Here is a 14,149-nt window from a genome sequence, read left to right as displayed (position 1 = left end):
AGGTTATTTATTTAAAAAAAAAAAATAGTTGAGGGTATGAACGTGTGACAAAAATGAGCTAATAGTGTAGATGTAGCAAATTCCTACACTCTGGGCTTTCAGCCAATCAACTGCGGCGTAGTACTCTCCTTCGTTGGTCGCGTGAAAGACACGTGGTCGTAACAAATTGTCAAGTGACGGTACTACCCTCACTATACCGCAAAAAGTAATTCTTCCCTGGTCTCCTTCCGTTCTCGCATTCGCATAATCCCCACTTTTCTTCTTCTCTCTCTGCCCTTGCTGAGCTCGTCTCCCTCTCTCGCTTCCTACCGAGAAAACCCTCCATCTCCTCTTTGTTCCCAAGGAATTCCCAGCCCCTCTTCGTCCTCGTCCCGGGTCAAGGCCGAAACTACTATAAAATTCGTTTCTTGCCCCCTAAAAGATCTCAATCTTGTGTTTGCCCTTTTGCCCTAGTTTTCCTCGCGCTTTTTCCCACCTCTTTTCTTTTTTCCAATTCTTGTTGGTGATCTATATTCTAAGGTTGAGGATTTGCACTTCGATCCTTATCTATATCGATCTTTGCCTCCTCGGTTGGAAATTGGTTGCTTTTACTTGCTCACATGTGAGTTTGCAGCAGTCAAGTAGGGTTTCTCGATCCTCAGTAGCTAGTAGGGCTATGGGGAGTACCGGAGAGCCGGACCGGAAGCGGCGGCATTTCAGTTCCATCTCCCCTACGGCCGGTGCGGCGGCCAAGAAGCAGCCGCTCACTCCCTGTTCGGAGGACAAGAAGGTGTGATTGTTTTTTCTCATGTTTTATGCAAGTTGTCTATATGTGTAATCATGGGAATTAAGTTCTTTTCGATGCTAGTTCTCATTCTTTTAGGGGATTTGTTATTTCTACTGCAAGTTTCCAGGGTTGTAGGGAATGATGATGCTAAGTGTTGAAGATACTTATGGGCTGGGTAGTGGCTATCTTGCTTCCCAGTGTACACGAAGTCATTTTCTGGTAGATTCCATTTGATAGGCAGTGTTTTAATTTGCTGTATTTCATTTGAAGTTGATTGCCTGGTTGATTGAGGATGAAGAAACAAGAAAGTATTAATAAAAATAAATCAGTAAAGGTTTGTAGAGTGCTCTTGTGGACTGCAGTGGAAAACGTGAGTTAAAGGTGGTGCATACTTATGGTACTTTTTTATTCTTGAAGGGAATGAATGTAGTGGAGTTCAGCAGTAACTTCTGATGCATATTGTTTGTCTTGCTTTCCTGTAAGAAATAGAGTAACTATTCGACCTGTACTTATTGCATCTAGCAGTATAGCACAGACCTTTTAAATGCAATGCTATGTTTGCCTTGTGAATGTCAGCTGATCTTTTATGTATCTTTCCATTTTAAGTGTATTTTGACAGAAGATATTTACAAAAAACACTTTTTTGGGGAGGATGGGGGAGGAATATATATTATGTGGTGAAGAGTTCATGCTAAATCTTTGACCAAATATTTAACACTTCTCTAGCCACAGGTTCACCTTGGGATCAGAAAAGTTGTGGGAAGATAATTAAAAGATTTAACCAAAGATCTAATTATTTTCAAATTGCAAGTCAAACTTTTGGTTAGAAGGGTATTTAACTGCTTTTTAAACTTCTGTTCTCCTAAACTAACATGTTTATTTTCTGTTTCTTCAATTTATACAGATTGATGTTGCAGTGCTTAAATACAAAAATCAGAAGCTTGCTGAACAACTAGAAGCCCAGAAATTTGAGTATCTTGCTCTTGAGAACAGATTCAATCAGCTAAAAGAGAAACAAAGGACTCACACTGATGCATTAATCATCGTTAATGATTCCTGGGAACAGGTGAATTTTTGTCCTATCTAATATGAATAATCTACAAACACTGATTATTAGCATTAGAAAATTTGTTGGTTTTGTTCTTGACAGCTTGTTGGTGATTTGGAATCAATTTCTGCCTGCACAAATGGATCTTCAAATCATGGAATCAATTTAGGCTGTAATCATATGCCAGAGGGTGAGATTTTTGTATATTCTTACTTGTAAATTTGCCTATAGCTTACAGTGTACATTGATTTCCACATTTTTTTTAAAATAAGCACTTTATTCATTTTCTCATCTTTTGAAGGATTTTATATCCACGTTGCGAAATAAATTTGAAGTAAAGGTTTTTTTTATGAGTAGATAAATAATGGGTTGTCGTGCTGGTTGGTACAGTCGGCATAGATCGATAAGTATTATGCCAGTGAATTATCAGCATGGGTATTTCGATATCTTATTTAAATAAACCTAATTTGAGTTCTCTTTCATCATTTTTGATATCTCCTTTCATTTTGGTGCTTTATGTATATAAATTATACTTTAAATTTTAGAAATTCAAGGAAAATTTCAGTTTATCCCCAAAACCTAGTGTTGAAGGATTTTAATTTAGTCCTTATTTAATGTCCTAGAAATGTTTAAAGATTGTTTTTCAGCATGTGAGGATTATTCAGTGAGTCAATGATACATCAACTCGGCATGACACGTGCCAGCAATATGTATTGTACCAAGCAAAAGGTCGGCACACGCCGTGTCATTAACATGATAAGCCTTGTGAAAAATTGTACAAACACTTGGTCTTTTTTACAATATAAAGAAGAAAAACTGCTCATGGAAGCTTAGATTTTTTTCCCAAGTTCCTTTGTGGGAACTCTTATCTTTCCAATTTCCTCCTGCTCATAGTTTGCCACTAATTGGTAGTGGTTTCTTCTTCAGCATTTATTTTATTAAAATGGAGTTGGTGACAAGGAAATAAGATAATGCATAAATGTACAACTTTTTTTAAATGGAAACAGGTAGTAGATTGCAACTAATAGGGTGAGGACACAACAAATTGATAAGTGGATTGTTACTGGAACACCAAAGAAAAGGATACAGAAGAATGAATTTTAGAAGTAGTTCAAAATCAATTAGTAGACATGAAAATGAATTACCAGACTCTCAGTTAACAAGTCCTAGTTGTCTTCACTTATTTTGATATCAAATAGTATGCTTCTTGGGAAAGCCTCTTCCTGATAACCAATTTTCGAGCTTTAAAAGCATGATGTTTTTGTTGTCAATATCTGTCAAAAATCTTTATGCTCCAATTTAGTTCTTTTCTCGATTATTAGTTTTATGCTTATTCAGCTTGCTGATCTCATTCAGATGGCACATCATGTCCCACAGAGGAGGATTTTTTATGCAGACTCCTGGAAACAGGTGCTACTGAAAGTTCAGGGTTTGTGTCCCCTAGCCAAATGGAAAATGATATTCACAGAACACAATCATCAACAAATAGCGTCTTGGGAAATGTCATGTCTTCATTTAATGACGTGTGGCATGTAAATAAGGAGCTTGCTTCAGCTCTCCTGGCGACTCTACCGAAAGATGGTAAGCATTCTAAATTTTTATTTCATTGTTGTCATTGTTTCAATAGATTATCAGCTCGACTACATAACGGGTACATGCATCTGACCTCACTTATCTGCTTTTGTGTATAGATTCCAGTAGACAACTGCAGAGTACTGCTAATGAACTACTGGTGGAACTTAGTAATGTTCTAATAGAAACAGGTGACCTTCATTTGAAGCACAGACAGGTAGCAGAGAAAGTCCAGAACCATAGAGATTTGAATGCCCAAAATAAGGCTGAACATAGACGTTTAACAGGTATGTTATTTAAATCTGCGGGATGGCTTAGTCTAGGCTTATTATTTACATATATCTGCTTATATGTAATACATTTGGGTATCCAGCCAACATATTTTCTTATCAAAATTTTTCATAGATCCAATGACAGTTTATGGACAGAAATGCATCAAGGTTTTCAATTTAGTTAGCTATTAGATTGGTGCCAGTTGTTGCCTAAGGCATACCTTGTTAACATATGAGGATTTCATCTGGACATCGGGAGCCAATTCTAGTGCACCTGCACTGTCAAACATATGTTAACACTATCAAATATTTGACTGATAGCATCTACTCTAATTCTCGGTATATATTATTTCTGCATTGACCTTTATCTCTTGTAATTTTTAAGAGGAATTGTTGAGTACTGTTGCTGAGTTGGAAGAAAGCAATCGTAAGCTGGCAATTTTAAAGACAACAAAAGATGCAGCTCAAGGGACTCCTATTCTATTTCCAGCATTAGGAAATAAACATGTTACTGGAGAGAAGATCAGAGATAAACAAAAAGAACTGCAAGATATGGAGGTTACTCTAAAAGATTTATCGGTAAATATTGACACTTAAACACCAATTCCTTGTCAGTGGTTATGCTATTTCATATGTTGAAATGGTGAGACGTTATGTTCTCTTATATATTTTGTGCAGGAGTTGGTTTCAAACCGACTAGCGGAAATCAGGAGACTACATGAAGAGAGAACTGAAATTCTAAATAAATTAGCTAGTTTTCAGGTTGGTTTAGTTTACTATATCAATCATTCTTGTTTATAGCATTCCTTTTCCAAGCATAGATAAATTCACTCTGTGTGTTACCAATGATTGACAGAACACTTTGATGAATATCAAGACTATATCTTCGTCTAGAGCTTTTCAGCTGCTGAGTGAACAATTGCAAAAGTCAAAAGAAGAAATGGAACGATGTCGGACATCATTGGAGAAATTACAGGTGGTTACTGGTCGGTAGATATGTGTAGCTTATATGGATGTGGTGTTCTGGAAACTCATCTTTTGAGATGCTGAGACCTCTTCTTGAATTCTTTATAATAGGTTGAAAAGGAGAACTTCATTTGGCATGAAAAGGAAGTGACTGTAAAAGTTGACCTAGCTGATATTTCTCATAGGGTTTCTGGTCATTTTGAATCTAGAATATCTGAGCTAGAGCACGACTTACAGAAGCTAATTGATGGAAAGACTTTGTTAGAGGTGAAGCTTGAAGAAGCTGCAAGAGGACCAGGTATTTGGATTAGTCCTTGGATTCTACTTCAAAACAGTAGTGTATCTTCTTTTCATCTTGTTGGTCAAGCATTTCAAGATATTCATCTACTTTTCAGGCAGGAAAGAAATTGTCTCAGAATTCAAAACACTTGTATCATCACTACCTAAGGACATGGATGTAATGCAAAGTGAACTTAGCAAACACAAGGAGGCTGCTTCAAAACTGCAGTCTTTGCGAGCAGAAGTTCAGTCTCTTTCTTGTATATTGAATCGGAAGGTAAGGTTGTGGCAAACGGGCCAGGAACCAGTTATCTATTTATATAAGTTAGTTTGCCATATAGAACTCAGTCAAACTGTTTCCTTTGTACAGGAAAATGAATTGGTTTCTTTATCTGGAAGATCCGCTCAAGATCTTTCTGAAATAAAGAGACTGAGAACTGCGGTATGCTTTCCTTTTCTTTCATACTAGATTGTATGCGGTATTCTTTTATATGTTTTATTTCCATATTAGCTGGATCTTTTTAATTCTAAATGGCATTGTTATAACAATGTAGGCTCAAGATATAAGAAAGACTAGCCAGGAGTTGAAGCTATTTCTGGAAATGTATAGACGTGAATCCACTGACTCCAGGTTGGTAAATTTTATATGTTTTATGCCACTCTGTCACTCCTTTTCTTTTTGGTCGTTGAATTTTGGTTTTTAATTTTCTTTAGGTATTTTGGTAGACTAGATTGCAATCTATTTTGTTCTGAACTTTGTCATATCCTCTTTGCTACTATCTGGAATGACTATTTCTTGTCAGGCCAGTTCCTATGAAAGTATACTTTCCTACTTCATTTGGGGTTTCCTGTAGAATATATTGCTAACTTTTAAATTTGAAGAAGAAAGATGTTTTATTTTTGCTCATCAGCTGTAGGCATAAGTCTTTTCTTCTTTTATTTTACTATAATTCTTTGTAGGACACATCTTTGGATAAAAATTGATAAAAAAAAGTCTATTTGCAGTTGTCTTAACAAGGTTGGTGGTGAAGTGATATTTCACTAACTTGATTCAGATCTCTAATGGTCTGAAAATGGATAACTAATGAGGAACTCCCATTTATGGGCAATTTTATGGTTGCGAAGCACTGTACATCTAGTTTTCTGTTTATTTAATGGCATTGTACATTTAGATTTCTATTGAATAATGTTTTATCATGTTTTTGTTTTGTCAATTTATTTAGATTTCTGTTTTTTTAAGGCACTGTACATTTAGTAAATTTATGGTTGCAAAGCATTTTTAAAGTTCATTTTCACTCGTGGCACTTTAAATAAGAAATTGAAGTGTAGTTCTGTTGCTTCTATGAACATGTACTGGGTAAATGCTTCATATCCTGGTGTTTCTCTTATATTTTTTGTCTACAATGATGTAGTAACCTGGTAGCCTGCCATTCAGATTTAAATTGCCCTTATCAGGTTTGTAGTGAAAACATCCTTGCTCTATTTCATGTGCATCCTCATGCACATCTAAATGCTACTCATTGTGCCACTTGTGTTATCGTAGTTTAGCAAAAATATATGAGCTGCATAGCTTGCAAATCAAATATGGCTGCGATTTAGATTGGAATAAATTTGGTTTATTAGATTTGAAGCAAGTCTAATTGTTCCAATATATGCCTCACCAACTCTCAAGTAGAATTATTAGATTCAATACATACTTGGTTTCACTTATATGGAGTATGTTAAACAAATAACACTTCTACTGTTAGATGGAAGACTGCCCATTGGTTGACTTTGATGGTCAAGTGAGAATATGCACTTCCTTTTGTTTGTTTGTTTTTTATTTATTTATTTATTTATTTTTTATTGTTGGGAACAACAAGAAAGCAAGAAGAAAGAAAAACAGTCACAAGCAAAAGAGATAGATTTCACATAATTCAACCCACTAGGGCTATCTCCATAGGAGATCCCACTGAGTTCATTATGTAGAATCAAAAGAGATTGCAAGGGAAAAAAGTCCTCTCAGCCCAAAACCAAGAACTTCAAGTTCTTCCTCTCTTTTCTCTCTATACAGCTCTAAGTTTTTCACAATATTCTCGCACTCATACAAACTCCTTTAGATACAAGTCATATATATAGGTTTTAAAGAAAACCTAACCCAACCAGATTTGTGGGTACGTGTGGATGCCCAATGCCAAAGTAGAGAAATCCCGACAATGTGTTTGAACACCTGCTCTCTGGAAGCATCTGTTTGAATGCCCGACTCAAGACGTGTCTGATTTGTCTCCACACCTCAATATCTTTTAAATACTCGCATGTTTATCTTCATTGTTATCTCTCTTTAGGATGCTACCCAATTATTTGCTTAAGCATTTTTGCTATGGCAGGGATGTAATGGACTCCAGAGATGCAGAATACAGGGCATGGGCTCTCGTTCAGATTCTCAAATCATCTCTTGATGAACACAAATTGGAGTTGCGAGTTAAGGCAGCTAATGAAGCTGAGGCAATATCCCAGCAGAGATTAGCTACTGCTGAAGCTGAAATTGCTGAATTAAGGCAGAAATTGGAGGCCTCTGAGAGGTACCTTATTTTTCCTGAAAAATCATGGAAGTCTTCTAGTTACTTTTGTCAGATTACAAAATCTCTACCTTGAGTTACTCTTTTAATAGCACTTCTCTGCTCAAAGCAGAATACGTATTGGAGATTGCTTACATTCTTAACTATGATAGCATGTAGTTATAGTTTTTCTTTCTGTGCAGGGATCTAGGTCGATTATCTGAAACTTTGAAATCTAAACACGAAGAAGGCGATGCATATCTGTCTGAGATTGAGGTTACAATCTTCTTTCAAGTATCATAAGTATATGGTAGCTTTCTTCCGGACTAAATAAAGTTCCATTTTCCAGAGTATTGGCCAAGCATATGAAGATATGCAAACTCAGAATCAACACTTGCTGCAACAAGTTACAGAGAGAGACGATTACAATATTAAGGTGTTTTTCTTATGGATGAATTTTGAGTTTTTCTATGAGTAACTTAGTAGTATTATGTATCTATTCCTATAACATTAGTGATTATAATATGGAGTGTGGCAACTTCCATGCATGTCATACCATTTAGCCACCATCACTTGGTATAGAATAGAAGAGAAACGTGCCACATGTAAACAAGGGACTTTTAATTGTATTAGTGTTTGTAGATCTAGTAGTTAGTAGTTACATATATGCAAGTCATACCATCTAACCACCATCACTTGGTATAGAATAGAAGAGAAATGTGCCACATTTTACAAGAGAACTCTAACTGCATTAATGTTTGTAGATCTAGTAGTTAGTAGTTACGCGTATGTACCGAATTCCTTTCTCTTGATGACTTGGAGGGACATTTCATGTGACTTCGATTCCTTTATACCTTGTATACTAGGACTTCTCAGGAGTCAGGGCAAATAAAGTGTGGAGGCGTTTCCGTTGAATTTACAAAATTTTGAAATTAGAAGTGGTATGTAAACTTAGTATGACTATAATCAGTAGTTAATCCCTCTCTAAATGAAAGAATCAACTCTGTGATGAATCCAATTCTATAATGTGATGACTAATAAATCCAAAGTAGTAACTTGGGTTTTCCTTGAGATCCATCGACTTAGAATCTATTTGTGATCGATCCAATTCTAAAAGATTCGTCTTTCTGTCAAGTCAATTTTGCGCTTGCATCTTTATTGTATACAATTAACTGCCCAGAGAGAAAGAAAAATCATTTATAGGTTGTTAGGAAAAACTGGATACCGACCAAGTTCAAGTGCTGAACAGAATTTTATCATGCCTGTTTATATCTTTCTTTTGACTTAGCATGTTTATGTCAGCCAACTTTTTAATGATTATCATGCTTTATTTGGAGTGAGATTGCCCATTCTGATAATTTATGCAGCTTGTTCTGGAAAGCGTGAAAGCTAGGCAAGTGCAGAATGCTCTGCATTTAGAAGTGCAATCTTTGGACAGAAAGTTGCAGCAAGCAAACTCATTGTTGGATTTGTACAATCTCAAAATTGTACAATTAGATGACCAGGTAAAAGAGAAAAGAACGTATCTCTTTAAAATGGCTGCTATGAGGAAGTTGAAGCATAAGTATATATTTTTCGCAGTTAAAAGGTTTGCTCTGAGCAAGGATCATGAAACAAGTATTTACTTTTTGTAGTTAAAAGTCTGGTCGGAGCAGGTTGGCCAACTTGTGGAGGACGGGTGGCAGAAATCTGTTTCTTTGGAGGATGCTCAAAGGAAGCTGGTGGATGTACGAGGTGAGACTCAGCAATTAAGACAATCATTTGATGGAGTGCAAACAAGGGTTGAGATGAGCCGACTGGATGTTGCTGAGCTTCTTGTTGAACTAGAGAAGGAGAGGTAGTCGGGCCACTTCTATTTTTTTAACTCTTGATGAGTTTAGTCTGCTGAAGCTCATAGATGTATGATGAATCAGGTTTAACAAGAAAAGAATAGAAGAGAGCTTGGAAGTGATGACAAGAAAAGCTGTATCTCTTAGATCGCAAGCTGAGGGCTCATCAGTCCTGGAAAAGCTTCGACAGGAAGTTGGAGAATACAGGGGAATATTAAAATGTGGTATCTGTCATGACCGACAGAAAGAGGTAAACTTTTGGACTAAAGTGTCCTTATAGTTTAAGTATATATTAGGTTTTGTATTTCTTATAAGCTGGATTAACCGTCTACCACTGTCTGAAACATATTTTAGGTTGTGGTTGCCAAGTGCTACCATTTGTTCTGTAATCAATGTGTTCAAAAGAGCATTGAGAGTCGGCACCGCAAGTGCCCTACCTGTGGCTCAAGCTTTGGACCCAATGATGTCAAACCAATCTATATATGATCCAGGGAGTAGACGGTGGTTTTTAGTTAAGATGGTTGTCAAAGATTCCCGATTTTAAGTGAAGATAAAGTTCTCTGATGCTGGAGTTTTTCTTGCCTTGCTTTGGTCAGTTTCTGTAATATATTTGGGAGGGGTTGATTTCTTTATAGAGGACACTCCTCTCCTTAAGATGGCAGATTGGTTGGTAGTGGAGATCCAGATTCTAGGGTAGGAATCTCCTCATATGGTTTTCTGATCATCTTTGTAAATTCCCATGCTCAGCCGTCAAACTATCTGAGCAATCTTCCATGTCATTCTATTATTTGGAAATCCAAAGAAGAGCCCACCATTTCCCTGCTTACCTTGCGCTGTAAACTACGGATAGTCTGAACTTGCACTTAATTAGTTAATAAGAAAATCTAAGGTAATTTCGTTGATTCTTCCAGTACAGCACAATTCTTTTCAGTTATTGGCAATGATAAAAGGTTCATTCTTTGATATGATTTTACTTTTAATCTTTATTTGATGATAAATAATTTCTATTAATGTTGGTCCATTGTGCTTTCTCTCTCTGGAGCAAATTTTGTAGCTTTTTGATGAACAGATTATGTTTGATACTTGGCTTGCCTCTTCTAAGAATGATTTTGCAACTTTTGATTTTTATCACAGAGGTTCATGACGAGTATTTTCTCTTTTTTTTCGAGAGTTTGTGTCAACTTTAAGATGTTGCAATACACAGGATTGAAATTTCGTCCGAGTCTCGTGATAAGATGGGTATATGTGTTTAATCTTATCAGACGTTAACTTGTTCTTATGGGCGTATATTTCCAGTTCTTTGAGTGTCTTGCTATAAGTTAGATGTCTGATTAGTCCTTTTCTTTTGAAGAAATTTTATGTATGTATAGTCTTTTCTGGTGGTAACTTATCATGGGGTGGTTGCATCTTTTAGCTGATAAGTGATAAAAATAAGCACTGTTAGGATAATTGTTAGTAGTTGCACTTATACCAAACAGCAGTTGAGTAATTTTTCATGCATTCAATGTTTTTCTGTATATACTAAATGGTCGTTCGGCTACGGCATCTCTTTTCCCCTTCTTTTGGTGCATATTAAACAGAGATTTATTACTTCACATTTAGGGAAAAGCCTAAATGAACTTTTTCTGTGTGCAAAAAAATGGCATCCGTTTGTAAACGTTTTGCAGCAACAGTGAGACCATATTTTTGCTTGCAGGCTGTCAAGCCAAGTTGTAGGAAGTAACTTCTAAACATTTTAAATTGTGCTCATTTCTTAAATTTGTATAAAATAGTTTATATCAGTTTAAGCTGTTATGATGTTTAATTATAAATCAGTTAATAAATTTAGGAGGTATTTTGATGGATAATTAAAATAATTTTTTTTATAATGGACAAATGAGAAGAGAAGAGAAAAAGAGAAAATTATTGACATAATAAACGATTGAAGTGATCATGAAGTAAAATAGTAAATTAGATTTTGTTGATAAATATAAAATATTAGATAGGATAGGAGATAAGAGAGAAGTATATATTAGTAAATTAGTATTTGAGATAAATTATTATTTGAATACTCGGTTAGTAGAGTTTTTCACAACCAAACTTAAAAATAACAACACATCATTAAAGGCATCTCATCTAGCTAAGATGCCTATCTAGCTATACCCCTTTTTATCATCTAACTAAATATTTTATTACTTTTCTTTAGTTATTGCCTTACCTTTATTTTTTTCCCATCTTTCTATCCTCTCATATTCTCTTCTCTTTTGAACTCTTTTCTTTCCATTTATTTCATTGACAATTAAGTCCTTGGTGTCTTGTAAGCTTTCGAGTTAAAAATAGTAGGACCCCTGGATAACCCATGTTGTTCATTGTGCTCGTCTCCAGCCATTAGTGTTGCTTTCTACCTCCCTCACTGTCTTTATCTTCCTGCGCTGCAGTCTTAGTAGAGCAGTGTTTGTTCCACACCTTTCCTCTGGTTGGTGCAACGTTATTTTCTATTACACAAGATAACTTATCCTTGTATCTTTATTTCTTCTATAGATCAAAGTAACTCAGAGACCAACCTTGTTGTCACTGTAATGTTATTGCTAACATGTTAATTTACAGATGGATTTGGCAGTACGTATTCGGATTATTTTACAATCAAGATTCCAGAACGATCTGAATGATAGCACCTACTCCAGACTTACAACTTGAGCCTGGAACTTTTCAGCATCTGATTCTTGTTTCTTTTTCTTTTCTTTTTTAAATCGAGATTTAAACGAGTTTGGAAGGAAAATTACTGAATTTGAGAAGAAAATTCCTCCAGAAAATGATAGTTCATATACGAGGACTAATTATTATGGGACATATCCAATTCCATTTATGGAAAGAGGACCACTCTATTCCATGGTTTGTTTGTGTTTGAGCCTAATGTTAATCAAAATCATAGGGCCCCTGTTAGAGTTGTCCACAAATATGATCAGTTGATCGCATTCAACTTTAGAAGGCACGTGTTTAAAATATATAGTTCATACGCGAGAAATAAATAAATAAATATCTATATTGATGATGGAATCATTAAAAGCTCATGATTTATGAGATATTTGGTTGATAGAATGCGAGGGAAGTAAATAGTCACATTTTAAAAAAAAAATTTACCTTTAATGTTTGATCATAGAAAATAAATCAAAGTAAATTATCTTTTCTTTAAATAAAAAGGAGTCACTTTATCGAATGTATAATATATCCCAAGCCTCATCAATTCCTCTTTGCAGTACAAATCCTGTAACCCTTTCCGTCTTTAAAGCCTATGCTTCAAATTTCAAAAGCCTCGTCAATTCATCACAATGCATGGGAGAGACACATACGGTGAGTAAACTTCCAACAAATAGGAAAAGATCAATTACCCTTCTCCTCCTAAAAGAATAGAAACCCCATGCAAATGTTATATATATGCTTTGCCTTCCACCTTTCTTTCTTTTACGCCTACGTTTCCCACATCATTACTACTGGTCATAAGCAGGAGGATAAGATAATGGCATTATTCGCCATGAAATGAAACAAAAGGGTAATAAACATTTCCACTCCATGACCATAGCTGTTGCATATGGATTGGCAAACAATTAGAGGTCATCTAGATATCCACGACTGTAAGATATTTCGAGGGTCACAACGAAGATATAAATGCAAGATGGAGACTATTCACAACTATACTTCACCAACCCTATATATATATATATATATATATATATATATACTACTGTTTTTTTTTTCTAATAATTTTCCACCTCAAGATTAATGGATCCTCTACTTGCCTGTCTACCTCTTCCTTCTTGTGTTGTTAACCATACTGGTCCCACATAAACTTTCAATACCATTAATTTCCATTTGTCCTACCCAACCATATGGCCATCATCCATTACTCAATCAAAATGATCACATTGCTCATTTCTTTTGAGCACTTGCATGTTCGCATACACACTAGATGACAATTAATGGGGAAATCACACTGTCAGTCCCTACCCCGAATGAACAACTGCCACCTGGATGCACACAAACAGTTCAAATCTTTGGCTGAGGTGGCCTAAAAGTAGGTAGACATGTGGCTTTAATAATTGTTGAAAAGGGTGGCCCTTGTGTAGATTTGTACTCAATTTGATGCTCCACTCACCATTTTAATATAATTTTTGTCCTGCTAATCGTATAACTTAATTTTATGGGCAAAGAGGAAAGTAAAAACTTTAATTTGGCCGGATTAGGTCATGTTAAGGCATCATTGTGATTGTATAGGTTGGTGCTACTAATCTGTTTGCGTATCTGTTGATGTAGACCTTCGTGGCTTTTGAAAGATTGGTAATGGCATATATTACGAACAACGAAATCTAATAAAGTTTGTAGGTAATTTCTTATAATTAAGAAGCTCAAATAATAGTCACCGTGGAAAAAAATTATTTAATGAATTGATTTAATAGTTTGACTCGGTTGATAGTTCAACTGAGCAGTTCAACGGCGACAGCGTTTAGTTGAAAGCAATAGTTCGACGACACATATTAAGAAGCTCAAATAATAGTTACCGTAGAAAAAATTATTTAATAAATTGATTTAATAGTTTAACTCGGTTGATAGTTCAACATAGCAGTTCAACGGCGACAGCGTTTAGTTGAAAGCAATAGTTCGACGACACGTATAATTTAAAATTCAGACTAAATTATTTATTATATTAAATAAAATTTAATAAAAGACTATGTATCTACGGACAGTTTTGCCGTAGCTAAAGAAAAAGAGAACCTTCAACTGTTTGCTTTGTGTCTACCAACATTTAGTTCTTTTTTCGAAGAAGGAAATTTCCTGTGATATATTCCCCAGTAGGAGGAGGAAAATAAAGTAAGGAGGTGGCGTAGGACATGACTCATAAAAAA

At 35.5% G+C, this 14,149-nt stretch overlaps 1 protein-coding gene across 2 annotated transcripts; it reads left to right on the top strand.

Moving 5' to 3' along the window:
* Window positions 1-229: 229 nt before the first annotated feature.
* Window positions 230-10,095, top strand: LOC140784558 (E3 ubiquitin-protein ligase BRE1-like 1). 2 transcript variants are annotated; one of them, XM_073132039.1, is made up of 19 exons: window positions 230-769; window positions 1,671-1,832; window positions 1,917-2,004; window positions 3,171-3,395; window positions 3,506-3,673; window positions 4,044-4,237; window positions 4,337-4,420; window positions 4,515-4,634; window positions 4,736-4,922; window positions 5,020-5,180; window positions 5,274-5,345; window positions 5,458-5,534; window positions 7,270-7,464; window positions 7,644-7,716; window positions 7,790-7,876; window positions 8,808-8,945; window positions 9,075-9,277; window positions 9,354-9,519; window positions 9,624-10,095. In XM_073132039.1, the coding sequence occupies exons 1-19, from the start codon at window positions 656-658 to the stop codon at window positions 9,753-9,755; spliced, it is 2,646 nt and encodes an 881-aa protein (XP_072988140.1). In that variant the 5' UTR covers window positions 230-655; the 3' UTR covers window positions 9,756-10,095. The 2 variants fall into 2 exon arrangements, with proteins under 2 accessions (XP_072988140.1, XP_072988141.1); XM_073132040.1 differs by lacking the exon at window positions 230-769 and adding an exon at window positions 895-985.
* Window positions 10,096-14,149: the final 4,054 nt, after the last annotated feature.

The sequence above is a fragment of the Typha latifolia genome, chromosome 3 (genome assembly GCF_019914945.1).
Source record: "Typha latifolia isolate L0001 chromosome 3, TyphaL0001v2, whole genome shotgun sequence".
NCBI classification, from domain to species: Eukaryota; Viridiplantae; Streptophyta; class Magnoliopsida; order Poales; family Typhaceae; genus Typha; species Typha latifolia.
Note: the sequence above shows the minus strand (reverse complement) of the source record. Positions and strands in the feature narration are given on the sequence as shown.

Bases quoted from the DNA above. Each gene is read 5' to 3' on its own strand.
- LOC140784558 (XM_073132039.1), top strand. From the start codon at position 656: ATGGGGAGTACCGGAGAGCCGGACCGGAAGCGGCGGCATTTCAGTTCC. The intron at 770-1,670 runs GTGTGATTGTTT...CAATTTATACAG, and splicing joins CCTGTTCGGAGGACAAGAAG to ATTGATGTTGCAGTGCTTAA. The intron at 7,877-8,807 runs GTGTTTTTCTTA...TAATTTATGCAG, and splicing joins GAGACGATTACAATATTAAG to CTTGTTCTGGAAAGCGTGAA.